This window comes from Podarcis raffonei, chromosome 2 (genome assembly GCF_027172205.1).
Source record: "Podarcis raffonei isolate rPodRaf1 chromosome 2, rPodRaf1.pri, whole genome shotgun sequence".
Classification (NCBI taxonomy): Eukaryota; Metazoa; Chordata; class Lepidosauria; order Squamata; family Lacertidae; genus Podarcis; species Podarcis raffonei.
In genome coordinates this window covers 123,425,664-123,453,214 of record NC_070603.1, presented here as the reverse complement: position 1 = coordinate 123,453,214, position 27,551 = coordinate 123,425,664, and the positions used below count along the sequence as shown (strand labels likewise).

General features: G+C 46.1%; 2 protein-coding genes across 2 annotated transcripts; both read left to right on the top strand.

Annotated features, from left to right (window-relative positions):
• Window positions 1–345: 345 nt before the first annotated feature.
• On the top strand, window positions 346–9,099 carry LOC128409493 (vomeronasal type-2 receptor 26-like). Its single transcript, XM_053380019.1, has 5 exons — window positions 346–710; window positions 966–1,772; window positions 3,874–4,101; window positions 4,548–4,674; window positions 6,891–9,099. The coding sequence occupies exons 1-5, from the start codon at window positions 396–398 to the stop codon at window positions 7,799–7,801; spliced, it is 2,388 nt and encodes a 795-aa protein (XP_053235994.1). The 5' UTR covers window positions 346–395; the 3' UTR covers window positions 7,802–9,099.
• Window positions 9,100–13,021: 3,922 nt separating this feature from the next.
• On the top strand, window positions 13,022–27,441 carry LOC128409373 (zinc finger protein 665-like). The gene is made up of 3 exons (XM_053379785.1): window positions 13,022–13,093; window positions 16,410–16,621; window positions 23,303–27,441. Exons 2-3 carry the CDS (start codon window positions 16,489–16,491, stop codon window positions 24,871–24,873), a joined length of 1,704 nt encoding a protein of 567 aa, XP_053235760.1. The 5' UTR covers window positions 13,022–13,093; window positions 16,410–16,488; the 3' UTR covers window positions 24,874–27,441.
• Window positions 27,442–27,551: the final 110 nt, after the last annotated feature.

Below are 27,551 nucleotides of genomic sequence, written 5' to 3'. Positions count from 1 at the left end.
CTTGTCAATCTGTTAGCTGCCATCCATCCTCCAACCGCCTCCAGACACTCACACAGGACCTTCACTGTGCCTTTCTATTTTACTTACTATATGTAGCGTTTGGTGTCAGTATTGCTTGTGCAGGTTCTTTGCTGTTCACTTGTGTTCCTTTGGTGGTGAGAGAGGTTGGGGTTGGCCTAGGGTGTGGTTGTTCATTTGTGGTTGGCTGTGGTGGTCTTTGTTTTCATGTGTGAGTGGGGTGGGTGGGTGTTTTGGATCAGGTTAGCCATATTGATCCTCAAACCGCCTCCAGACACTCACACAGGACCTTCACTGCCTTCACTGGTTCTGATTTGAAAGAGAGGTAGAGCTGTATATTAGAGGTAGAACAGAAATATCACTTGGACAGTGCTGGCATGTATATAATTTCTCCCCCCAGGAAAGGACCCACAAAGTACTGGCAGCTCCTCTCCTTCTTGTATGCCATTCAAGCGATCAACCAGAATCAAAAGCTGTTACCCAACATCACCCTGGGCTACAGCATCCATGAGAACTTTTTTGATGGAAGGGTGACCTATGATGCTTTGCTAGACATGTTGTCAATTGGGCAGCTGAACTTTCCAAACTATAGCTGTGGTAAACAGACTAACTTACTGGCTGTTCTCGAAGGGTCCGACTCTCAAAACTCCATCCAGATTTCAAACGTGTTGGGCATCTATAAAATCCCACAGGTAGGAATGGAGAGAGGTATAATAGCATTATGATATTGGCAGTCTTATTTTCAACTACCCTCCTGTTGATCCCTAGCATCAAATTTGCCTTCTTTACGGCTGCCACAACCTTCAAGGAAATCACTGTTCCCACCAAAGGGTCCTTGCACTAGACCTTCCTCCTTCCTAAGACCTTCCCAATCTCATGTTGGGCTTAGAAATATTTAGGCTTTGATCTGAAATCAAACAAGATACAAATCTTCCTTCTCTTCCCAGGTCACTTATGCTTTTGTCTCTCATGTTCTGAATGATAAGAGGCATTTCCCTTTTTTCTACTGGATGGTCCCCAAAGAAGAAGCCCTGTACCCAGGGATTGTCAAGCTGCTCCAGCACTTCCGATGGACCTTGATTGGCCTCCTTGCACCAGACACCGACAATGGAGAGAGGTTCCTGAAGAGCTTGACACCCGTGCTCATCAAGAGCGGAGTCTGTGTTGTCATCTCACAAAGCATCCAAGGACTGACTAAAAATGGAGTATACATGCCTCGTCTTCCATTCCGCAAGTGGAGGCAAGTGCATGTATTTGTGTACTACGGGGAAATGACTTATTTCTTAGATGGACTACTCATTATACAACAGTTTTTTGACATAGGGATGAAATCCATTGTTGGGAAAATCTTCATCACAACAGTTTTGTGGGATGTCGCCCTGGAGCTGATGTATAATTACATATCTTTCCAACACATCCATGGTATATTTTCCTTCTTCACTGAGACAAGTAAAGGGGCAAAATACGGTGATTTTCCACCCTTTTTCTCTGGTATTAAGAAGTTTTGGGAGGGTGCTTTTAATTGTTTCTATTTAAAGCATGCATTCTCAGTGAAAGGCAGGACAAGATGCAGAGAGAGAGGGAAACTGGAGAGGCTTCCCCAAGATGATCTGGAAAGAATCCTCTCTCTAGACAGCTACAGGATCTACAACACTGTGCAAGCCGTGGCTCGTGCCTTAAATGCTGCATATTCATCTAGATCTAAGCAGAGGGGAACTGAGAGAATGGGATTTCAAAGGCTACAGCCATGGCAGGTATTTTCTTTCCCTTCATAGACATCACATCTGAGCATGACAATCAATTGTAGTGTTGCAGATATTGAATATTGTGCAGTTTGAAATGATTGGAAGCATAAGAACTGGAAGCATTCATTTCCTTTTGGAAATGAATTATTGCCCAGGCGCATAGAAATATTATTCACTCTTTACTCGCAGAACTCTTTATAACAGAATGAGAACATCATTGTGTCCAGCACTGGCTCGGGATCTCTCTCTTTTTCTCTCTTCCTCTCTCCCTCTCTCCCTCCCTCTCTCTCTCCTGCCTTTCAGCCTCCAGGCTGTTTGCTTTACCTTCTGGAGAGCTTCCTTTACATATTGACTCTATTGAGTTTTGGAGCCAAAGACAAAAAGGCAACTCCCTTCAAAAAGGAGATTTTGCAACCCAATACCTTCATCACTTGATCTAAGGTTACAACACTTGAATGCTAGCTAGCAGAGAAGAGCAACCAGTTAGTTAATCTTAATCTCAGCAAGAGCCCAGAGCCCTTTAGAAAAAAAACTACTATGGAAAAAACCCAAAGTTTGCAAAACACATTATCCATTTTCCATTTTAAAGCTGCCTTAATACATTTACTGTTTTCATTTCTGTTTGCTTTTCTTACTCTTGCCTCATTGCACAGCTCCCCGAGCAACTGCTCCCATCATGTGCCCAATTCTCTTTTCCCCATAAATTGGAATTATTTTTGGCAGGGGAGATGACATTGATCAGGCTGTCTCTAATCTCTATTCGTTTCACACCCGCTTGACTCTGCTCTGGCTCTCTGCTCCCTCCACTCCCTCCACCAAGCTCCTGCCTTTCCCTGCTGAAGCCCATATTAGAGATTTCATTCAGTTTGCCGTGAAAGGAAAAACAAACCTAATTCACTCTTTCTGAAAGAATCCAAGGGGGGAGCATCCTTCAAAAACATGCTTACTAGGAGAAAATCACACAGAAATGCTGAAGAATTCAGATGAGCTTTTTTTATTATTTAAAAAATCCTTCAGAAATGTGGAGAACTGAATTTAAGATTGGGGTTTGTGTGTGAGAGAGAAAACAGTATGAACCAAAAGTGACAAGATCCCTCCATTTCTATTTGAGTCTGCAACCATCCCTAAGCAAAGGGGAAGTGGATTGTCAGTATGCTTCTATTATTATTATTATTATTATTATTATTATTATTATTATTATTATATAATTGTAATTAAATTTTCAATCTAACAATTCCAAATAAACATTTTACAAACTCTAAAATATCCGATGACTTCCCTTCTTCTCTTTCCATGGTTCATTTTACATCTTATACACCCCTGTATATTTTGCTATAACCATTCAAATCAGTTTTCTCCTTTTACACCCATCAAACATTATTTACGAGATTGAATTTGTCTTAATGCTGCCACCGTTTTCAGCTGTATACTGTTATTTTCCATATATTCAATTGTAGGGATATCGCGGAGTGGGGAGTGGGGTCCGGAGGGAGCACACTTCCCCACCAGCAGGCAGCCACGGTCTGCCTGCACGCGTGACCTTGGGGTGCAGGGAAACCCCCCCCCCCAGACAAGCCACAGCTGTCTGGTACATCGTTCCACCTCTGCATGACCTTTCGCGATCTCAGCAGTTTGCGGTGTTCTGTCTGTAATCCTTTTCCATGAGACTTTTGTCTCCTACGTCATACACTGTGCAAGGGAAAATGACGCTGTGGAACAGGTGCCAAAATAGCTTCGTACCACCCCACAATCTCGAGACGGAAGATATGTAAAGGTCACAGCCCAAAAATGTATCTGCCTGGCTTGCATATTTGTCTCAATAAAAAGAGGCTCCACTGGAATGGTGGTAGCTTGCTCGCTCGCTTCAGACCACCTGTGCGCAGCTTGGGCCTTCACTTCATTCAATAAATGCTTTCCACTCTTCTTTCAATGTATATTCTTCTTGCTCTCTTATTCTGTATGTTAAATCTGCAATTTCTGCATATTCTGTCCACTTAAGTTGCCAATCCTCTTTAGCTGGGACCTCGCTGACTTTCCATTTCTGGGCTAGCAAAACAGGGGCCTATGCTTCCCTTTATTCTAAATGCTCTCATCTTTGTTTCTGTTCCAGCTCCACCCTTTCCTAGGAAACACCCAGTTCTACAATTCTTCCATGGACAGAGTGTATTTGGATGAGAACGGGGAGCTGGCAGCCGACTTGGACATTGTGAACTGGGTGGTGTTCCCCAATAAATCCGTCCTCAGAGTGAAGTTTGGGAGTATCGACAGACAGGGATCCCCAGACCTGAGGTGCACCATCGACCCGGAGGCCATTGTGTGGCCCAAGTGGCTCAATCAGGTGACGGGGAGTGGGAATGATGCCTGTCATTTTGCTGTCTTTTCTATGAGCTCTAATAAGTGCTCCCTGTTCTGTGGGCTGCTGCCCTCACTTGCCTGTCAACTCCAGCACTGGGCTGTTGTTCCAGATAGTTCCTACAGCTCCTCTGCTCAGCTGGGTGCCAAAGGAGGCTTCCTGCTAAACTGTGTGTATGGGGAAAGGGGGGGTTCATTGCTTTTCGGTTGTTACATGAATTTTATTAGTAGTGAATAGCTCATGGCCCATATACAGAACTATATTTAATGGAGGTCCTTTGTTTTTTTCTGAATTTTATCATGAATCATTCATGTAATGGACAGTGATGGGAAATGCTTAGTTTCAAGCTATAGTCTAGATGCTACAGCAGATGGCAACATACTATGCCTCAAAGAACAATTCTCATTGACGCTCTTCGTCTTTGTACCTAGACCCTTCCTACTTCCAGGTGTGTGGAAAGCTGTCGCCCTGGATCCGTCAAGGTGATCCAGGAAGGGAAGCCTCTTTGCTGTTATGAATGTCTTCCCTGTGCAGAAGGGACCATCTCCACTCAGGAAGGTGGGTGACTCCAAGGGAAAGGCTGGCCTTGGCGAAGAGAGAAGGGTTCAGTCAGGAATCTCTCAAAACCATTTCTGGGCAGGATCAGGCTGGTATGCTTCATGTGTGGGAGAGAACTGGGTGGTTCAAATCATCATCATCATCAATCTCTTTTTATGATTATAGTTTGTGATATTGTTCTAAAATGTATCATCATCATTTTATATGTGTGTGTGTGTGTGTGTGTGTGTGTGTGTGTGTGTGTAGTAAGCTGATTGGGAAAGGAGGATATAAACAGGTCAATCACTAAATGCCTGCCCACCCATTTCCCACTTCTTAGCCCTACTATTCATCCTTACTCCAAAAAATGCCTTTGGTCAAATGTGAAGGAGGGAGGTCTAAACCACGGAGCCTCTTGGTCTTGCTGATCGGAAGGTCAGCAGTTTGAAACGGGGCTGAGGTCCCGTTTCTCTGTCTCAGCTTCTTCCATCCTAGCAGTTCGAAAGCACACCAGTGCAAGTAGATGGATAGTTGTCACTGCAGTGGGAAGGTAAACGGTGTTTCCGTGCGCTCTGGCATTTGTCATGGTGCCCCTTTGCACCAGAAGCGGTTTAGTCATGCTGGCCACATGACCCAGAAAGCTGTCTGTGGACAAACACCAGCTCCCTTGGCCTGAAGCAAGATGAATGCTGCACCCCATAGTTGTCTTTGACTAGACTTAACTGTCCTGGGGTCCTTGAGGAGGGAGATTGTTATGGACCTAGGATAGATATTAGACTTCTGCACAGACCCCTGATTCTCCTTTTGGCCCTGGTATAGGGGGCTCCAAGCAGCCCAACCTGCCAGAGGCCAAGCTGGGAATCTCCAGCCCTGGAATCTGTCCCACATTTCTTCGGGGTAGAGCTAATGTTTAGAAAAACCTAATTAAATACCTGTAGTGATCTGTGGCTGTGCCAGACTGACTTGGTCTACAAGGATTCTAAATTTCAAATAGAAATAATAAATAATGAATATAAAATCCTATCCAAAATGTATAAGATATTGTTGGAATGGCATACAAAGGATGAAGAAGTTAAATCAGTTATGATAAAATGGGCCAGAGATATTGGACATAATATACAATTTAACGATTGGATAAAACTATGGAATGAAAGTATTAAATTTACTGCATGTACTGCATTAAAGGAAAATGTTATGAAAATGATATATAGATGGTATATTACACCAGTAAAACTTGCAAAAATGTAGAAAACATGTAAGAAGTGTTGGAAATGTAAAGAAAAAGATGGTATATTTTTTCATATGTGGTGGGAATGCAAGAAAGTGAAAAGCTTCTGGGAGTTGATATATAATGAGCTGAAAAAAATGTTGAAATATACATTTGTTAAGAAACCAGAGGCTTTTCTCTTAGGAATTAAAACAAATTTTTTTCCCCTTCCAGTAGCACCTTAAAGACCAACTAAGTTCTTGGTATGAGCTTTCGTGTGAATGCACACTTCTTTAGATACCAAAGTGTGCATGCACACGAAAGCTCATACCAAGAACTAACTTAGTTGGTCTTTAAGGTGCTACTGGAAGGGGGGGGAAAATTGTTTTGACTATGGCAGACCAACACGGCTACCTATCTCTTAGGAATTGTTGGTAATGAAATAAATAGAAAGGACTACAAAATTTTCCAATATGCAGTGACAGCGGCAAGAATACTACTGGCCCAGAAATGGAAACAAGAACAAATACCAACGTTGGAGGAATGGAGAACGAAGCTGATGGACTATGCAGAACTTGATAAACTGACTGGGAAGATTAGATATCAACGAGATCAAAAATTCATTGAGGACTGGAGAAAATTAGCAGAATACTGGGAATGTATAAGTGATAACGGAATAACGTTAGTGGCATTTAAAGAAGCTCTGTAACAGAATAAGAAATATTGTAAAAAAGCAAAATATAAGAGGGGGGTAGGTATAAAGGCAATACTAAAATTTGGAAATGTGTATTTAAAAAAATTAGAATTTGAATGATTGGCAGAGAAGCCGAAGGAAGTCAAAAAATCGAAAAGTTTAATGCAAATTGTTAATGTGGTATAAATGTATGGAAAACTAATAAAATATAATTTTTTTAAAAAAAGACTTGGTCTACAACTGAATCCCTCCCCAGAGGCTAGATACTGCTCAGGGCTTGGCTGAATCCAGAGTAGTAGACATTACTCTTTCTCTCTCTCTCTCTCTCTTTTGCAGATGCAGACCATTGCAAAAAATGCCCAGAAAATCAGCATCCAAACATGAACCGAGATCAATGTGTGTTCAAGCATATCACCTTCCTAGCCTATGAAGAATCTCTGGGGGTTGTCCTACTTTCCCTTGCCCTACTGGGGTCCTTAGCCACAAGCTTTGATTTAGGAATCTTTATTAAATACAACGAAACTCCCATAGTCAAAGCCAACAACCGGGACCTCTCCTACATCCTCCTCGTCTCCCTCCTGCTTTCCTTTTTGTCCTCCTTCCTGTTCATTGGGAGGCCAAGGAAAGGGACCTGCCTCTCCCAACAAATAGCCTTCAGCATCATCTTCTCTGTTGCTGTTTCTTCTGTGTTGGCAAAAACCATCACTGTGGTTCTGGCCTTCCTGGCCACCAAGCCAGGGAACTCAGTGAGGAGATGGCTGGGGAAGAGTCTGGCCAACTCCATTGTCATTTCCTGTTCCTGTGTCCAAGTTGTCATCTGCATGATCTGGCTGGGGATCTCGCCACCATTCCCAGACTCTGACATGCACTGCCATCCTGGGGAGATCATCCTGCAATGCAACGAAGGGTCTGTGGCCATGTTCTATGGTGCCCTTGGCTACATGGGCTTCCTGGCGGCCATCTGCTTCACGGTGGCTTTCCTAGCCAGGAATCTGCCTGGGGCCTTCAATGAAGCCAAGCTGATCACCTTCAGCATGCTGGTCTTCTGCAGTGTTTGGGTGTCCTTTGTGCCCACCTACCTGAGCACCAAGGGGAAGTACATGGTAGCCGTTCAGGTCTTCTCCATCTTGGCCTCCAGTGCTGGGCTTCTGGGCTGCATCTTCATTCCCAAATGCTACATTATTTTGCTGAGACCTGATCTGAACACAAAGGAGCACCTGACAGCAAAAACTAAAAATAGCATCTGATTCTTAAAATATTATTTTTCAAGAAGTTAGGGAAGTGAGATTCTTGAAAAATGATGTTTCAGTTTAAAAAATCGTTACCCTCATTTGATCATGTAGAACCAACCAACTTAATGGAAGTAGTTATGAAATTTGGATCTGGCTGAAAATTTGTTAAAACTTTGGAAGATATAGATCACATAGATCACAGGGAATTCACATTACCAAAATTTTGTAATTATTCTTGGAAGGGAACAAGGATGTCCACTGTCACTCCTGTTATTTCTCCCAAGTGAATCTCCAGCCCCCGGCTCTCTCACTTCCTCATTCATCATCACCTCCTCTGCGGGTGCTGCTAAGTACCCTCTGTCTTTGAGCTCTTTGCTCTCCTACTTTTAAGGCTCGCTGGGTTCTGGGAGATGGTGGGTCTAGAATGCTTTCTAATGACATGTCAGCCAGGTGTTGCTCTGGCTCTCCCATGATTTCCCAACTTTCCCCCTCATCTGCCTCTGAGCCGTGACTTCCCTCAAACCCCTGTTGTCAATCTATACTGTCTTCTTCCTCTTCCTCCTCCCTGGGAGGGTCAGGATGGAGAGGTGGCCTCCCCCATTCCTCCCCAGCCCTTGGTCATCTTGGTCATTCTCCACCCCATACCTGCCAACTCATCAATCTCTTCCTTAATTTATGGTGCCCAGAACTGGACACCGTATTCCAGGTGTGGTCTGACCAAGGCGGAATAGAGTGGGACTATTACGTCCCTTGATCTGGACACTATACTTCTGTTGAAGCAGACTAAGATTTCACTTTTATAAACTTTATAGAACTGTTTAGAACTTTTACAGCTGCCTGGAACTTCCAAAACTGTATTGGAGAATCACGGGAGGCGGGAGCCATCCGTACTCCAGGCACCAAGAAGCAATCAGGGTGCGTAGCGCAATCAAAGTGGTGCGGGAACTTTATGATCCTTGTGTTCAGGACCCTTGTGTTTCTGGGACCCATAGATGGCTGTGGGGACATGCAACAGACCATGCTTATAGAGAGTTTGCATGAATCCCACAAAAATGGTTAGCTCCATTGGGCCCTTAACTTTAGAAAAGGGGGGAGTTTCAGGGAGCATGTGGAAGATTGGGGGCAATCAAAACCCATTCCTCCTGATCAGAATTGATGAGTTGATGACCACTGTAAGCAGATGAAAACATTAGCAAGATTGTAATAACACTTGTAATGTAGCAATTGCTATGGAGAAAATGGAGTGATGTAAAATATGGACTATTGAACAGTATGCAGTTGAAGCCATGGAGGGGAAGCTGCGAAGTCCAAAGGTTTGGAGAGATCTTTAAATATAGATATGTATGGCTGTATTGTTATAATCTTATACTTGCAAAATCAAATAAAAACTATTAAAAGAAAAGAATTGATGAGTTGGTTGTGTTGAGTGCTCACAGCCCATCCCAAGCAAAACATTCAGGTTCATTGGGCCCTTAATCCAAAATGGGGGCTGAAGGGGCCACATGGGTCAGGGGGACTTGAAACCCATTCCTTGTGACCAAGAACAAGAGGAAATTCACATAGGGGGTTCAAGCAACCCACCCTGAAAACAATATTAGCTTCATCCCTCTCTTAAACCAAAATAGGATTTCAGGGGCCACCTGTAAGGTTGGGGTGCTCTAACACATCCCTTGGGATTGCGGGGGGATGAGATGGTTGTGCACAACCTGCCACCCTCAAAAATATGTTTGTGGTGACATTTAAAACTAGCCCGTTTGGGGTGTCCTAAAAGCACGAGGGAAAGAAGGAAGAGCACAGCCACTTTTCATTTGTGATGTAGGCTTTTTGCACTATCCCTCTCACTGTCTGCAGCTGTTTAGGGAATTGACAAGACAGGGGATATTTTATGCACCAGACTTTTCAGACTCAGTGCGAGAAATTATGAATCTCTGGAGAAATCCCTGGGAAAAATAAGAATATTTATGAGGTGGGGAAGCATCGCCCTGGAAACCTTCTGGAGTCTCTCTGTGGCTTGAGGAGCAGATGCAGAGCTGGAGAAAACATGTTTGCAAGAACACAGAGAAGCAGCTGCCCTGTTTTGACATGGGCCAGCATAGGGTGGAAAGGTCAGCTTGGATTTTAACATATAATTCATCTCTAACAGCAACAGCTTGGAAGGAAAAGGAGGGCGGAATCAATGATGAAGTATTTAAATTACATCTTTAAATATTCCCTCATTGCGAGAAGTGAGGTTACAGGGAACCAGACAGAGGGCCTTCTCGGTAGTGGCGCCTGCCCTGTGGAATGCCCTCCCTTCAGATGTGAAGGAAATAAGTAGCTATCTTATCTTTAAAAGACATCTGAAGGCAGCCCTGTTTAGGGAAGCTTTTAATATTTAACGCTGTATTGTTTTTAACACCCGATTGGAAGCCGCCCAGAGAGGCTGGGGAAACTCAGCCAGATGGGCGGGGTATAAATGATAAATAATAATAATAATAATAATAATAATAATAATAATAATAATAATTCAAAATTATGTATAAGTAAGGCATCTTTTCTATCTACACTGATGTCCCTATGATGAGCTTTCTACCTGAACAATCTTCCACATTTTCTATGCTAACATCCTTCTGAAGATTTCTTCTTCTCTAGTAGGATTTCTGTTTATCACTGAAACTTTTTTCCATCCTTCGTGGGCTTAGTTCGTTCAGGGAATCATAGAGTCGGAAGGGCCTGGATGGTAATCTAGTCCAAACCCCTGCAATGGGAGAATCTTAACTAAAGCATTCATGACAGGTGGCTGTCCAACACTCCAAGGAAGGAGAGTCCACAATCTTCCAAGGTGAGGGAATCCGTTCCACTGTCAAACATCTCTTACTTGTCGGAAAGTTCTTCCTGACATTTAGTCAGAATCTCCTTCCTTGGAACTTGAATCCATTGGATCTGATCCTGCCTTCCAGGGCAAGAGAAAACAAGCTTGCTCCATCTTCCATGGGACAGACTTTTAGATATTTAAGTTGCTCTATCACATCTCCTCTCAGTTTCCTCTTTTCCAGGCTACACATACCCAACTCCTTCAACCGTTCCTGAGACTTGTTTCCAGACCCTTCATCATCTTGGTCGGTCTCCTCTGCGCATACAATCTTCTTCAATTGTGGTGCCGAGAACTGGACACAGTATTCCATGTGTCTGCTGACCGAGGCTAAATAGAGCAGTACTATTCAGCCTTGGTCAGGCCACACCTAGAATATTGTGTCCAGTTCTGGGCACCACAATTTAAGAAAGCCTCTCCTCCTTGCAGAGGGGAGGAGTTGTGAGCGGGAGCTGTTTCCCGTGTCGGCAGGGGGCGTTCCGGCCCCTGCCCAGCTGGCCCGGCTGCCACATCACGCCCCCTGGTAGCCAACCAGTCAGGTGGAGGCTTGGGGGTGGGGTTTAGCCGCTCAAATGCTGCAGCGGCAATGCTTCCCTTTCATTGCGCTGCTGGTTTTCGTCAGATCAGCCACACACCATAGCTTGGTTCTTGACCTTGCTATGGACCTGTGGTTGGTTGCCTTGGTTGCCGAACTGGCTAATTGGCACCAGCCACTTGGTTTTTCTCCTACCTCGTAGCAAATCATCACAACTTTTTGGATAGTGGCGGTTAGGCATTGGAATATGTTTGCGTATTGGAGGGCAGGGTGTGGCCATCGCCTACCTCTGCACTTTATGGGTATTCCGGTAAAGGAATCTGGCGGTCGTGGATCCGGTCCAACACCCTTGTGGTGGCTAGGGCCATGGCACGACCCCCGGTGACATCAGGGGGAGCTTACAGTTGTATTTGCATCAACAGGCTCCTCCTACTGGTGGTTAACCCTTGTTAGACTCACCCCTTCCTGTTGTTTTATCCAGTGCCTAAGCCAATACCTCTCACATGCTGTAATCAATAAAGTTGTGGCCTTTTTTAGTCCATTAACCTAATAAGATGAAGGAAAGGATTGGACCCTGATTAATAAAATACACACGAGGCTTGGCCAGCAAGACTCTGGGAGGAAATGCCAATAATAATCTGCCACACCCTGGCCCAGGTCCCTTTTATTAACAAAAGAACTCTAAACACAGCTATTGTAAGAACCAATCAGATTTCCTCTGAGCATTTCAAAAAATCCCCCACGTGGGACAAAGTCAGATCAGAGAAATCCTTTTAACTACAAAGAAACTATTTCCTACTTGAGCATGCATATGTGGTTAAGCTAAATAAACAGGAACCAAGGAGGAATGCATTTAGAAAACCCAGAGATCATAAACCTATAGGAAAGAAAAATAGTATTTACCATCTCCTTGTGGACTCTCTTCCTGGCCCTTAAGATTTACCTAAAGATTAACAAAATCTACATCAAAGCTACTTTCTATCTTTATGTTCTGAGGATGCCCGGTGAAGCAACTGGTTTGTGTTTTAGAATGCTATACGTGACTGTCAGGCAGTGAGAAAATGGCAGAGGTGCAGAGGCTTGTGGGATTCGATCAGAAATCCTGTCAAATGGCTCAAGCCCAGTCAAAGCAATGCGTTCATTGCTGACACAATGACTTGCTACATTTTCCATAATTCCGCATAGCAATCCCACCTGACCACCACAATGAACTGCTGGAGTCATGTTGTGTGGGGGAGAGACACCGCATCCTGACACTTTCATCAAGGTGTCTCCTGAGTAAGCTTAGTCGCCATGGAATAAGAGAAGAGGTCCTCTTGTGGATCAGGAATGGAAGTTGCAGGAAGCAGAAAATAGTATTAAGTGGATAGTTCCTTCAAATGGGGGGCTGTGGTGCCAGATGTTCTTGACCAAAAGCTCGCAAGAACAATCTGGCCACATCATGTTGCACCAGCGAGATTCTGGACCAGACCCAAGGGCAGCCCCAGAAAGAGTGCATTGCAGCAGTCCAGCTCCAAGTTTTCCAGTGCTCCAGTGGTCAGGCTATTCCTGTTCACAAAGAGCCCTAGAGGACACGTGGGTCTCTAGTGACAAAGGCGTATCCAAGAGTACCCCCAAACTATGCATTTGCTACATAGGCTTAGGATCCAAGGCCATTTCTGTTCTCATCCTGAAGCAAAGTTCTTAACACGAGGTAATATTTCTGGGTTAGCGGCGCCTCCTGGGCTCCTGCCTGCTGTGCTCCGCTTATGCTCGGCTTGCCAAGGGTTAAAAGGCACAGAGCTGGCTTTCTAGAGAGGACAGGAAGTGGAGGCGGGGGGGGGCAAGGTCCTCCCAGCAAAAGCCCCTCCCTCGCCATTCCCGCCTGCAAGCGGAGGGGCTGCTTCCGTCTCCCTCTCTCTCTTGCAAGAGCTGCCTGGGGGTGAGTCTCGCCTCCCTCTCCCTCCGGGTGCAGTGGGGGGGAGAAGGGGCTGCGGGGAGGATGCCTGGGGGGCTGGTCAGATCGTGCCTGGGGGGCGCCAAGCCGGGGAGGGGGCGAGGGGGCCAGGGCTCTGCCCCGCTCTTCTTGCTTGCCCCCTGGGGGAGGGGGAGGGGGTCTGGGAGGGGGGAGCCTGCAGAGAGAGCCCTGGAGTCTCGATCAAGAGCTGAGGAGGAGGAGGAGGAGGAGGAAGGGGGTTCTTCCTCTTGGCCAGCATCGCTACTGTGTCTTTTCTCCAAGCAGAAACTGCTACATTTTTAGCAGGGCGATGAGAGCCAGATCTCGGTGTGTTTTTCCATGAGTAGAATACAGTGGTACCTCGGGTTAAGTACTTAATTCGTTCCGGAGGTCCGTTCTTAACCTGAAACTGTTCTTAACCTGAAGGACCTCATTAGCTAATAATAATAAGAATGGGCCTCCCGCTGCTGCTGTGCCGCCGGAGCACAATTTCTGTTCTCATCCTGAAGCAAAGTTCTTAACCTGAGGTACTATTTCTGGGTTAGCGCAGTCTGTAACCAGAAGCATTTGTAACCTGAAGCGTATGAAACCCGAGGTACCACGGTATGTCCTTTTATTTAAAATGCATCTCTGGGTTATTTGTGGGGCATAGGAATTCGTTCATTTTTTTCTCTCTTCAAAATATAGTCTGGCCCACCACAAGGTCTGATGGACGGTGGACCGGCCCATGGCTGAAAAAGGTTGCTGACCCCTGGTCTATAGCTCTCCTTCTGGAGCCAGAGAGGATAGTCACTTTCAAGGGCACCATTTAAGATGTAGAGGTTTAGCCTGAAGGCTGTTTGAGCCAAGCAGATGCCTCCAAAGTTTGATTTCTGATCTTTGGAACAACGGGTGAGGAGGAATCCACTGGCTTCACGGTTGGGAGGAGACCATTTGTGCTGTGCATAAAGGGCATGATCATTAGGGCCCAATCTGGCATTGAGGTCCCCTCCTAAAACTCCAGATGCCTTTGGGTTAAGCAAAATAAGGTCAGTGGTATAAATTTCCCTTTCAACCCACAAGTCTCTGATCTGAGATTTCTGCCTCATTGGGGTCACATCAGCGTAAATTACCAACAGGGCCTGGTGGCTGAATTGGATTAACACTGCCCTGGGTTATGACTTGAATGAGGGGAGAGGGCTTGAAATGGCACGTAGGGTAGTGGAGACTAGGACCCCCAGGCCCCCTTTCACTTTTCCACGCTTTACCCCTAGATCTGCCCAAGTTGAGAATGAATGAAATCCGTTGAGTAACAGCTCATCCGCTGTCCACTTTTCCAGGATCATTATGGCACAATGGTGGGAGAGAAAGTCTTTAAAACAAGGATCTCTGCTGGATGCAGACCACCCGGGGCATTCCAGGATAAAAGCTAGGTCACTTGATTGTCACTCAGTTGCATTGTGGGTAATTTTTGCAGGAGCAAGAGCTTCGCATTGGGTTGAGATGGTTGTAACTGCGTCTCCTTCTGTGATGAGGGAGAAGGTGCTGTACCATCCTGTTCCTGCTCCCCTGTTCTAGCGAGGAGACTGGGAGAATCAGTGCAGTGTGGTCAGCAAAATGTGAATTCCAGGCAAGCAGGGCTGTCATCTCTTCAACAGGGGAGACTTCCTTTCACTTGTCCGAGGAGAGGAGAGGGGAACTGTTTCTCCTGCGAATCGAGTTCCCTCAGGGCCAGGTGGGACTTCTGAGATGGGGAAGCACATGGGGCTCTATTTCCAGGTTGGGCTTCTTCAAGTGCTTGTCAGAGGTTCCTTTTGCTTGCAGGGCAGATTCTTTGGGGGATCAGCTACTTGGGGTTGTAAAGATTCCTTGTATACTTCTGGTATACAGGAATATTCAGAAGAGTCGCTCTCTGCATCACTACCACTATTATTAGTAAAGAACTAGGGTGACCCTGCTGGGAGTACAAGATTCCCGATGGCTTCGCTCACCCTACACCATCCACTCTGGGCGGCTTCCAACAGAATATTAAATTACAGTAATCTATTAAACATTAAAAGCTTCCCTAAACAGGGCTGCCTTCAGATGTCTTCTAAAAGTCTGGTAGTTGTTTCTCTCTTTGACATCTGGTGGGAGAGCATTCCACAGGGCAGGTGCCACTACCGAGAAGGCCCTCTGCCTGGTTCCCTGTAACTTGGCTTCTGGCAGGGAGGGAACCGCCAGAAGGCCCTCGACACTGGACCTCAGTGTCCGGGCAGAATGATGGGGGTGGAGACGCTCCTTCAGGTATACTGGCCCGAGGCCGTTTAGGGCATTAAAGGTCAGCACCAACACTATGAATTGTGTTCGGAAACGTACTGGGAGCCAGTGGAGGTCTTTCAAGACCGGTGTTATGTGGTCTCGGCGGCCTAACTTCCAAATCTAACTTCCAAAGCCTTTCCCAGTCCGTCATTAATATATTATGTCCCATATCCTTCGCCCATTTTATCATAACGCATTTGACCTGGTCCTCTTTAGTGTCCCATTCCAAAAGGTGTTCGTTCATTTTTGACAGCAGTTTTGTTCTACCTTCTACTAATTCTCTCTGAAATCTTGACACTTGATAACTAAATCCTTTCTTTTCATGATTTTTAAAAGTTTCATTTAGTTGTAAATATTCTAAACAGTCTATTACATTTTCTCTTACTTCTTCAAAGTCCTTTAATTTTAATTGGTTGTCAGTTTCTGTTAACAGCTCTTTATGACTATGAAAACTTTTATGAACTTTTGCCTTATGATACCATTGTCTATGCTTATCTAGCATGCCTGGCGTTACAGTCTTCAGGCTTGGGGACAAGATGGTGCCTGGTTTTTGCACCAAGTTCTGTCCATAAGCCCCATTTAGTTCAATGGGATCTATTCTCAGGTCTCTACTGTGCAGACCTTGCCGGCCTTACGAAGTGGGGAGAGGAGTAAACAGAGGAAATTGGAACCACTGGAAAGGTTTATAAATGGGGTTTCTGATGGGAAGGGGCTGCCCCATTTGTGCTTTTCCAGGGGCAGGAGAATCCAGTGAGAGCCATTGTGGTGTAGTGGTTAAGAGCGGTAGACTCGTAATCTGGTGAACCGGGTTCTCATCTTTGCTCCTCCACATGCAGCTGCTGGGTGACCTTGGGCTAGTCACACTTCTCTGAAGTATCTCAGCCCCACTCACCTCACAGAGTGTTTGTTGTGGGGGAGGAAGGCAAGGAGAATGTTAGCCACTTTGAGACTCCTTCGGGTAGTGATAAAGCGGGATATCAAATCCAAACTCTTCTTTTTCTCTCCTTCTTCTTCCCTGCAGGGCCTCTGAGGCTCCATTTGCTTCTTCCTCTCTCCCAGGACCCTGCAGCTTGTTTTGGCTCCTTGACTCTTCAGGAAGGATGAAAGAGATGGATCCTGCAAAGCTAGTGAGGATGGAAGGGGGAAGATGGACAGTTGACCTGGTCAGGCTGTCTCCTACATCCCTCCTCACAGCCTCTGAGCGTTCCTCTCTAGGGCTCTCAGAGAGATCTGGTGAGTTCCAGGGGAGGGGAGATGGGGACATGGAGGGATGGAGCCAGAGAGGTTTTGGGGCTTGCTCAGCCTGGGGGTGGGGGGAGGCAGGCAGGCGGGTGGAGATTGAGAAGGTGAGCACCTTTCTGGGCTCCACCACCTGCCTGCCTGCCTGCCTGCCTGCGCCTTTGTTATCTGCCTTTGTTATTTGGGACTTTGTTTGAGCTAGGAATACATCACAGCTCCCCGGCCACCACGATGTATTGGCAGGTCAAAATGTCTCATACCGGTGCCGTGACCTGAATGCCCTACCAGTGTCAAAAAACTTACTGCTCCATCACACAGCAGTAGAAGCAATGAACTCTGCATAAGGAAGTCAAGGAGGAGAATCGTGGGATCATGGACCCTCTCGGTAAAGCTCCCCGTTGGATCATAAGATCAGTTTTGAAATTCCATACATGCCTCTATGTGCTGAACCTCCAGTATTTTGATGGAGACCAGCAGCATCTGCGATTCTAACATCCCCACCATGAACCCTGAATAGAAGGAGATCAACTGTGAATGTTCTTTGTCTAGTCATGCCTTTTTAAACAATGACCAGGTTTGTCTGAACTGCCCAGTAACTTCAATGTGTTCCTCTGCTAATTCAGAGTGTTAAATTTGGATATGAAAACATCAATTCCCCCCCCAAGAGATCCTAGAATATACCGTATTTTTCGCTCTATAGGACGCACCCGACCATAGGATGCACCTTGTTTTAGAGGGGGAGAACAAGAAAAAAAAAATCTCCCCCTCTCTGCTCAGCGCCCCTTCAGCGAAGCGGCAGGAGAAACGGATCCCCTTCCATTTCTCCTCCTGCTTGGCTGAAGGGGTGCTGCGCAGCTCTCCCTCTCGGCTGAAGCCAGGAGAGTCTTGCTCTCCTGGCTTCAGCAAAAGGAACCCGAAGCCTTCGGAGCACAGAGCGAGTTTCCGCTGCGCTCCAAAGGCTTCAGGCGGCTATCTCCGACCCTCTCAGTCTCCAGGCTTCAGCGAAAGCAACGCGAAGCCTCCTGAGCGCGGAGGGAGCGCTCAGGCTTCGAAGGCTTCGTGTTGCTATCGCTGAAGCCAAGGAGCCTGCATTCGCTCCATAGGACGCACATACATTTCCCTTTCATTTTTGGAGGGGGAAAAGTGCGTCCTATAGAGCGAAAAATACGGTAGCTCCCTTTCTGGTCTTCAGACATAGAATATTCTGCCAGCTTTAACTTTTCAATGATAGATAAAATTCTGTCACATGACTCTGGCAATCTTTCTTTTCTTCATAGGGATACCCACATGACCTGAAGGTGCTGCTGTGCAATGCCAGGTCAATGATTCATAAGACCACTGCCATCCATGACTTGATCATGGATGGAGGACTTGACCTGGCATGTGTAACAGAGACTTGGTTAGATGAAGCAGATGGGCCTGTCCTTGCCGCTGCTTGTCCACCAGGTTTCTCTTACGCACAGCAACCCAGGTCATGTGGGCGGGGAGGGGGGGTTGCAGTGATTTTTAGGAAGTCATTAGTTTGCACCAGGCGTCCTATTGGGAAGACCCAGTTTTCCGAGTGCATGTTCTGGAAGTTGGGCAATAGGGGCAGTACAGGATTCCTTTTGGTGTACCGACCTCCCCGCTGCACCAAGGATTCCCTGCCCGAGCTGCTTCAGGTCGTGGCGGATGTTCTCCTGGAGACACCTAGCTTGGTCGTCCTAGGGGATTTTAACATCCATGCCGACACGACCTTACAAGGGGCCGCTCGGGACTTCGTGGAAAGCATGGCCTCCATGGGGCTGTCCCTGAATAAGTCTGGCCCAACCCATAGCCGCGGACATGCCTTGGACCTGGTGTTTACCTCTATGGATGTTGGTGATCTGACACTAAGTAAAAGCGAAACGAAAGAAGTGCCATGGTCAGATCACTTCCTGGTGCAACTGGACTTCTCTGCAACCCATCCCCTCTGCAGGGAGGTGGGACCAATTCGGATGGTCCGCCCCCGCCACTTAATGGATCCAAATGGTTTCCAGAGAGTGGTAGGGGATGCTTTATCCCATGTTGATGGCCTTTCAGCTGATTCCCTGGTGGCCCGCTGGAATGTGGAGTTAACCAGGGCTATTGACTGTTTGGCTCCGAAGCGCCCTCTCCGATTGCATGGAGCCCGGACAGCCCCGTGGTTTTCCACGGATCTGAGGGCAATGAAACAATCGTTGAGACGGCTAGAGCGCCGGTGGCGGATAACTCATTCCGAATCTGACCGGACACAGGTTAGAGCTCAACGTCGAGCCTACCAAGTGGCGATAGCGACGGCGAAGAAGAATTTCTTCACCGCCTCTATTGCATCTGCAGAAAACAGCAGCAGGAGACTTTTTCAGGTGGTTCACAATTTAGCGGAACCACCTGCAACATCAGGGCCCAGTATGGGCCACATGTTCTCCTGCAATGATTTTGCAAAGTTTTTTGCAGATAAAATCGCTCAGATTCGGGAAGAAGTAGACTCCACCGTGGGAGCAGGGCCGGGGCGGGAGAGTGCTAGAGTTCTGTCTAGTCAAGTTGAGTGGGATCAATTCCAATCTGTTACCTCCGAGGATGTGGACAGGCTGCTTGGACGAGTGAAACCAACCACCTGTCTCCTGGATCCTTGCCCATCCTGGCTTATAAAAGCTAGCCGGGAAGGACTGGGCGATGGGCTTCGTGGGGTGGTGAATGCTTCCCTCCGTGAGGGAGCCTTCCCAGACCCGCTGAAAGAGGCGGTTATTAAACCGCTTCTTAAAAAACCATCTTTAGATGCGGCCACGATGGCCAACTATCGCCCAGTCTCAAATCTTCCATTCTTGGGCAAGGTGATTGAGTGAGCGGTTGCCGAACAACTCCAGGCACGCCTGGAAGAAGCGGACCATTTGGATCCCTTCCAGTCGGGATTCAGGCCTCATCATGGGACTGAAACTGCCTTGGTCGCACTGGTTGATGATCTCCGGCGGGCTAGAGACAAAGGTGAGAGCTGTTTCCTAGTTCTGCTGGATCTCTCAGCGGCGTTTGATACCATCGACCATAACATCCTTCTGGACCGTCTTGAGGGGCTGGGAGCTGGGGGCACTGTCATACAGTGGTTCCGCTTCTTCCTCCTGGGCCGTGTTCAGAAAGTGGTGGGGGGGGATGAGTGTTCAGACCCCTGGGCTCTCACTTGTGGGGTGCCTCAGGGTTCTGTCCTCTCCCCCATGCTTTTCAACATTTACATGCAGCCGCTGGGAGAGATCATCAGGAGGTTTGGGCTGGGTGTTCATCAGTATGCGGATGATACCCAGCTCTACCTCTCTTTTAAATCAGAACCAGTGAGGGCGGTGAAGGTCCTGTGTGAGTGTCTGGAGGCGGTTGGAGGATGGATGGCGGCTAACAGATTGAGGTTGAATCCTGACAAGACAGAAGTACTGTTTTTGGGGGACAGGAGGCGGGCAGGTGTGGAGGATTCCCTGGTCCTGAATGGGGTAACTGTGCCCCTGAAGGACCAGGTGCGCAGTCTGGGAGTCATTTTGGACTCACAGCTGTCCATGGAGGCACAGGTCAAATCTGTGTCCAGGGCAGCTGTTTACCAGCTCCATCTGGTACGTAGGCTGAGACCCTATCTGCCTGCGGACTGTCTCGCCAGAGTGGTGCATGCTCTGGTTATCTCCCGCTTGGATTACTGCAATGCGCTCTACGTGGGGCTACCTTTGAAGGTGACTCGGAAACTACAATTAATCCAGAATGCAGCAGCTAGACTAGTGACTGGGGGCGGCCGCCGAGACCATATAACACCGGTCTTGAAAGACCTACATTGGCTCCCAGTACGTTTCCGAGCACAATTCAAAGTGTTGGTGCTGACCTTTAAAGCCCTAAACGGCCTCGGTCCAGTATACCTGAAGGAGCGTCTCCACCCCCATCGTTCAACCCGGACGCTGAGGTCCAGCGCCGAGGGCCTTCTGGCGGTTCCCTCATTGCCAGAAGCAAAGCTACAGGGAACCAGGCAGAGGGCCTTCTCGGTAGTGGCGCCCGCCCTGTGGAATGCCCTTCCAGCAGATGTCAAAGAGATAAACAACTACCTGACATTCAGAAGACATCTTAAGGCAGCCCTGTTCAGGGAAGTTTTTAACGTGTGATATTTTACTGTATTTTTGGTTTTTATGGAAGCCGCCCAGAGTGGCTGGGGAGGCCCAGCCAGATGGGCGGGGTATAAATAATAAATTATTATTATTATTATTATTATTATTATTATTATTATTGACAAAAAAAAGGTTCTTATTAAATTGTGATGACAACTTCTAAATTCATAAACTTTCTTTAAATTGTGAAGAATTTCTCTGGCAGTAAGACATCTGCCTAAATACATTGTATCACTTCAAATCTGTATTACACTATTCTCATTCTACTATTCCACTGTGTAAAATTTCCTCTATGCATCCTAAAAATTTCTTTCTATTTTTCAGTCTGCCTTTAAAAATTGTTTCTGAGAGAATAATTAAGAGTATACTGGCAAAGTGGTCAAAATGTTAATGTCAGTTTCTGAGGTAAAACGTGTCACTCTGCACCTGTCTTTCTGGATTATTCGTGGTTTTCTTGATTTTGTGGGACCCAAACCCATTTTCTGTGGTATTTATATGTGTGGAGGTTGTCCCGGGTGGTTTGACCCTTGAAAAACATAGCTTTTTTTTCTTCTAGAAAAGGATCTGTTTAGAGTTTATACAGAACACATTACATTACTTGATATACTAAAACACGTTTACATGTGCTTATATCTAATAGATCTATATCTATTCTTTACTGATTATTTCTACATTTATCCCATTTTTTATTCAAGACAATAAGCTCAAAAATACAAAATAATTCAACATCAAATAATGCTGCTACATTAGGTATTAAGAGGGAATTACAAGTGCTTCTATCTATATGAGACTTTACAGACTTTTTCTGAGGCACATAGCAGCATAAAACAGTCAGCAGGTGCTCTCACAGAAAACCTCTCTCTCACTCGACAGTTGAGAACAGACCTAACTGAAAAAACGGCCTTCTGGAGTGACAGTCACCCTTTCCATAGCAACTTGGAGGCAACATTCACACACAGAGTTGTTAGGGAAGTTGAGGTAATTTCTGTCAGGTTTGGGTTTCTGTTTTAGCCTCTGCCCATTTTTTAAAGAGAAGACCAATGTTACAGTTGGAGTGGATTTCATGATTGTGGCAACAAAAATCCGTCCTAGAAAAGAGCCAGACTTTCTGAACCTCTGGTTCTCAAAAATACGTCTGTGAATGCTTGTTGACAAAGGCCATGACCTCTGTAGAAAGACCTCACATCTTCTGCTCTTGAACTTTCACATATATTCATTAGAATCATAGAATCATAGAGTTGGAAGAGACCACAAGGGCCATCGAGTCCAACCCCCTGCCAAGCAGGAAACACCATCAGAGCACTCCTGACATATGGTTGTCAAGCCTCTGCTTAAAGACCTCCAAAGAAGGAGACTCCACCACACTCCTTGGCAGCAAATTCCACTGTCGAACAGCTCTTACTGTCAGGAAGTTCTTCCTAATGTTTAGGTGGAATCTTCTTTCCTGCAGTTTGGATCCATTACTCCGTGTCCGCTTCTCTGGAGCAGCAGAAAACAACCTTTCTCCCTCCTCTATGTGACATCCTTTTATATATTTGAACATGGCTATCATATCACCCCTTAACCTCCTCTTCTCCAGGCTAAACATGCCCAGCTCCCTTAGCCGTTCCTCATAAGGCATCGTTTCCAGGCCTTTGACCATTTTGGTTGCCCTCCTCTGGACACGTTCCAGTTTATCAGTGTCCTTCTTGAACTGTGGCGCCCAGAACTGGACACAGTACTCCAGGTGAGGTCTGACCAGAGCAGAATACAGTGGCACTATTACTTCCCTTGATCTAGATGCTATACTCCTATTGATGCAGCCCAGAATTGCATTGGCTTTTTTAGCTGCTGCGTCACACTGTTGGCTCATGTCAAGTTTGTGGTCAACCAAGACTCCTAGATCCTTTTCACATGTACTGCTCTCAAGCCAGGTGTCACCCATCTTGTATTTGTGCCTCTCATTTTTTTTGCCCAAGTGCAATACTTTACATTTCTCCCTGTTAAAATTCATCTTGTTTGTTTTGGCCCAGTTCTCCAATCTGTCAAGGTCGTTTTGAAGTGTGATCCTGTCCTCTGGGGTGTTAGCCACCCCTCCCAGTTTGGTGTCATGTGCAAATTTGATCAGGATGCCCTTGAGTCCATCATCCAAGTCGTTGATAAAGATGTTGAATAAGACTGGGCCCAAGACAGAACCCTGTGTTACCCCACTAGTCACTCTTCTCCAGGATGAAGAGGAACCATTGATGAGCACCCTTTGGGTTCGGTCAGTCAGCCAGTTACAAATCCACGGAGTGGTAGCAAAGTCAAGACCGCATTTTACCAGCTTCTTTACAGGAATTTTATGGGGCACCTTGTCAAATGCCTTGCTGAAATCAAGGTAGGCTACATCCACTGCGTTCCCTTCATCTACCAGGCTTGTAATTCTGTCAAAAAATGAGATCAGGTTAGTCTGACATGACTTATTTTTCAGAAATCCATGCTGACTATTGGTGATAGTCAGCATTGTTCCATGATTGGGGGCTCCATTTCTTCCTGAGGATCTAATTAGTTTCTGTCTTTGTTGTAGGTGTTGATGAATTGGAAAAGAAGAATGGGGGAGACCATGACAAAATCCACACAGTGGAGAAGCCATATCAAAATTGGGAGTATGGAGAGAGCTCCAGTCAGAGTTCCTGTTCCCATCAAAGAACTCACAGTGGGAAGAAAGGCTATCAGTGCTCAGAATGTGGGAAGAGCTTCAGTCGGAAGGACAGTCTCACTTCCCACAAAAGAATTCATACTGGAGAGAAACCCTATCAGTGCTTGGAATGTGGAAAGAGCTTCAGTCACAGCACCTCTCTCACTTCCCATCAAAGAATTCATACAGGGGAGAAACCCTATCAGTGCGTGGAATGTGGGAAGAGCTTCAGTCGGAAGGACAGTCTTGCTTCCCATCAAATAATTCATACAGGGGAGAAACCCTATCAGTGCTTGGACTGTGGAAAGCACTTCAGTCACAGGCAGAGTCTCGCTTCCCATCAAAGAATTCATACAGGGGTGAAACCCCATCAGTGCTTAGAATGTGGAAAGAACTTCAGTCACAGCAGCAATCTCGCTTCCCATCAAAGAATCCATACAGGGGAGAAACCCTATCAATGCTTGGAATGTGGAAAGAGCTTCCGTTGCAGCGATAGTCTCACTTCCCATCAAAGAATTCATACAGGGGAGAAACCCTATCAGTGCTTGGAATGTGGGAAGAGCTTCAGTCAGAAGAGCAGTCTCGCTTCCCATCAAAGAATTCATACAGGGGTGAAACCCTATCACTGCTTGGAATGTGGAAAGCACTTCAGTCAGAGAACCCATCTCGCTTCCCATCAAAGAATTCATACAGGGGTGAAACCCTACCAGTGCTTGGAATGTGGAAAGAGCTTCAGTCACAGGCAGAGTCTCACTTCCCATCAAATAATTCATACAGGGGTGAAATCCCATCAGTGCTTAGAATGTGGAAAGAACTTCAGTCACAGCCACAATCTCGCTTCCCATCAAAGAATTCATACAGGGGTGAAACCCTATCACTGCTTGGAATGTGGAAAGCACTTCAGTCAGAGGAGCAGTCTCGCTTCCCATCAAAGAATTCATACAGGGGTGAAACCCTATCACTGCTTGGAATGTGGAAAGCACTTCAGTCAGAGCAGCAGTCTCGCTTCCCATCAAAGAATTCATACAGGGGTGAAACCCTATCAGTGCTTGGAATGTGGGAAGAGCTTCAGTCAGAGGACCCATCTCATGTCCCATCAAAGAATTCATACAGGGGAGAAACCATATCAGTGCTTGGAATGTGGAAAGAACTTCAGTCAGAGCAGCAGTCTCGCTTCCCATCAAATAATTCATACAGGGGTGAAACCCCATCAGTGCTTAGAATGTGGAAAGAACTTCAGTCACAGCCACAATCTCGCTTCCCATCAAAGGATCCATACAGGGGAGAAACCCTATCAATGCTTGGAATGTGGAAAGAGTTTTCGTCTGAGTGTGGATCTCACTTCCCATCAAAGAATTCATACAGGGGAGAAACCCTATCAGTGCTTGGAATGTGGAAAGAGCTTCAGTTGGAAGGACAGTCTCAACCGCCATCAAAGAACTCATACAGTGGTACCTTAGGTTAAGAACTTAATTAGTTCTGGAGGTTGATTCTTAACCTGAAACTTTTTTTCTTTCAAAAATGTTATTAGTTTTTACAATATCAACGACAAACAAAAACATAAAACACACAAAACATAACAAGCATAAATCATAACCTTATTGAAAATAACAGTTATTTACTTTGTAAAACGACTTCCTCGTTTCCCCTTAGTTGAATTTCATTGCATATCCTTATAACAGTTTTCCAAATCCTAATTTTAATACCCTTTAAATTAAACATTAACATCTTTAAATCTTCTCCTTCTTGTATTAAACATATTATTTTATCAGTTAACATAAATACAATCCTAAGCCCATTAAGTATCTGGACGCTATTTCCAGTTATTTTAGCTTAACAAATTTAGCTAAATAATCATTAAATTTCTTCCATTCTTTGTGGTGTTCCTCCTCCTTCTGGTCGCGGATGGCTAGCTCCATAAAATCCATCATCTTCATCTGCCATTCTTCTACTCTTGGTAATTCTTGAGTTTTCCACTTTTTAGCTAACAAAATACAAGCTGCAGTTGTGGCATACAAAAATAGATTAACATCTTTCTTGGTCAATTCCAACCTGAAACTCTTCTTAACCTGAAGCACCACTTTAGCTAATGGGGCCTCCCGCTGCTGCCACGCTGCTCCCTCGCAATTTCTGTTCTCAACCTGAAGCAAAGTTCTTAACCCGAGGTACTATTTCTGGGTTAGCGGAGTCTGTAACCTGAAGCGTCTGTAACCTGAGGTACCACTGTATAGGGCATGAAGCGTAATAGAAATGTGGAAACAGCTTCTCTTCCAAGAGGAGTCTAGCTTCCCATGAAGAAATTCATGTGATTGAGCAGGTGGTTGCTGAAGAACTTCAGGCATGCCTGGAGGATGGGGACCATTTGGATCCCTTCCAATCGGGAATCAGGCCTCATATTGGGACTGAAACTGCCTTGGTTGTGCTGGTCGATGATCTCCGGCACGCTAGGGACAATGGTGAAAGCTGTTTCCTGGTTCTGCTGGAGCTCTCAGTGGCCTTTGACACCATCGACCACGACATCCTTCTGGACCGTCAAGAGGAGCTGGGAGCTGAGGGTTATACAGTGGATCCACTCCTTCCTCCTGGGCCGTGTTCAGAAAGCGGTGGTGGGGGATCAGTGTTCAGACCCCTGGGCTCTCACTTGTGGGGTGCCTCAGGGTTCCATCCTCTCCCTCATGCTTTTTAACATCTACATGAAGCTCCTGGGAGAGATCATCAGAGGGTTTGGGCTGGGTGTTCATCAGTATGCGGATGATACCCTGCTCTAACTCTCTTTTAAATCGGAACCAGTGAAAGCGGTGAAGGTCCTGTGTGAGTGTCTGGAGGCATTTGGAGGATAGATGGCAGGTAATTGATTGTGGTTGAATCCTGACAAGACAGAAGTGCTGTTCTTGGGTGACAGGGGGCGGGCTGGTATTGAGGACTCGCTTGGGCTACTGCAACACATTCTATGTGGGGCTACCTTTGACGGTGACCTGGAAACTACAACTAATCCAGAATGCGGCAGCTAGACTGGTGACTGGGAGTAGCTGCCGAGACCACATAACACCGGTCCTGAAAGACCTACATTGGCTCCCAGTACATTTCTGGACACAATTCAAAGTGTTGGTGCTCATCTTTAAAGCCCTTAACCGCTTTGGCCCAGTATACCTGAAGGAGTGTCTCCACCCCCATCCCTATGTCTGTACACTGAGGTCCAACACCAAGGGTCTTCTGCTGGCTCCCTCACTGCGAGAAGTGAAATTACAGGGCCTTCTCGGTAGTGGCACCCGCCCTGTGGAATGCCCTCCTACCAGATGTCAAAGAAATAAACAACTGTCTGACTTTGAGAAGACATCTCAAGGGAGCCCTGTTTAGGGAAGCTTTTAATATGTGATGAATTACTGTATTTTAATATTTTGCTGGAAACTACCCAGAGTGGTTGGAGAAACCCAGCCAGACGGACGGGGTATAAATCAATTATTGCTATTGTTTTAAGGACTTTCCCATGCAATATGGGAATCCACATCCATCTGAAGTTCAGGAGCAGTTGGACAATCCCCAGATTCTGGGGATCTACTTTTGTGGTCATCTGGTAGAAAAAGGGGAACTGGGTATTATCATGAATAGTAGGAACAGTGTATCCATAAATTGCCCAAGAAGCCAAGAAGGAAAGGAAAAGGTGAGTGCTTTGCTGTGGTTCCAGGACAAATATCAGACAGTTGACCAACTACAGTCCCACACACAAAGAACACAAAGAACAAGACAAAATGCTGACCGTGGAGAACGGGAGGAGGTCTTCCAGGAATGCCTGCAGACTCTCAATATTTTGTGGGACTGAATCACATCCCAGAATATTAGACTAGGGACTCAGCTACATTACTCAAAAGACTGTGTTTTGAATGCATTGTAAACAAGCAACATGGTTTTTAAAAGCAGTGGTGGGGTGGCATAGGGCATCTGACGCCAGTGTTGAGTGCACCTGCTTCCAGGTTCCATCCCACCCTCACCTTTGGGAGAGTCCAAAAAGGAAAGAATGAAAAGCCCATGGCAGAGGCACAATTCCATCCTAACACCGAACCAGCCATACCTGTGGGATTTTGTAGATGCTTGACACAGTTGACACATATCTAGAAATATCAGCTTAAGCATCTTCAAG

Coding starts and splice junctions, on each gene's coding strand:
- LOC128409493 (XM_053380019.1), top strand. CDS start 396: ATGTATATAATTTCTCCCCCCAGGAAAGGACCCACAAAGTACTGGCAG. Junction 711..965: donor GCATCTATAAAATCCCACAG/GTAGGAATGGAG, acceptor TTCTCTTCCCAG/GTCACTTATGCTTTTGTCTC. Junction 4,102..4,547: donor GGCCCAAGTGGCTCAATCAG/GTGACGGGGAGT, acceptor CTTTGTACCTAG/ACCCTTCCTACTTCCAGGTG.
- LOC128409373 (XM_053379785.1), top strand. CDS start 16,489: ATGAAAGAGATGGATCCTGCAAAGCTAGTGAGGATGGAAGGGGGAAGA. Junction 16,622..23,302: donor AGGGCTCTCAGAGAGATCTG/GTGAGTTCCAGG, acceptor TCTTTGTTGTAG/GTGTTGATGAATTGGAAAAG.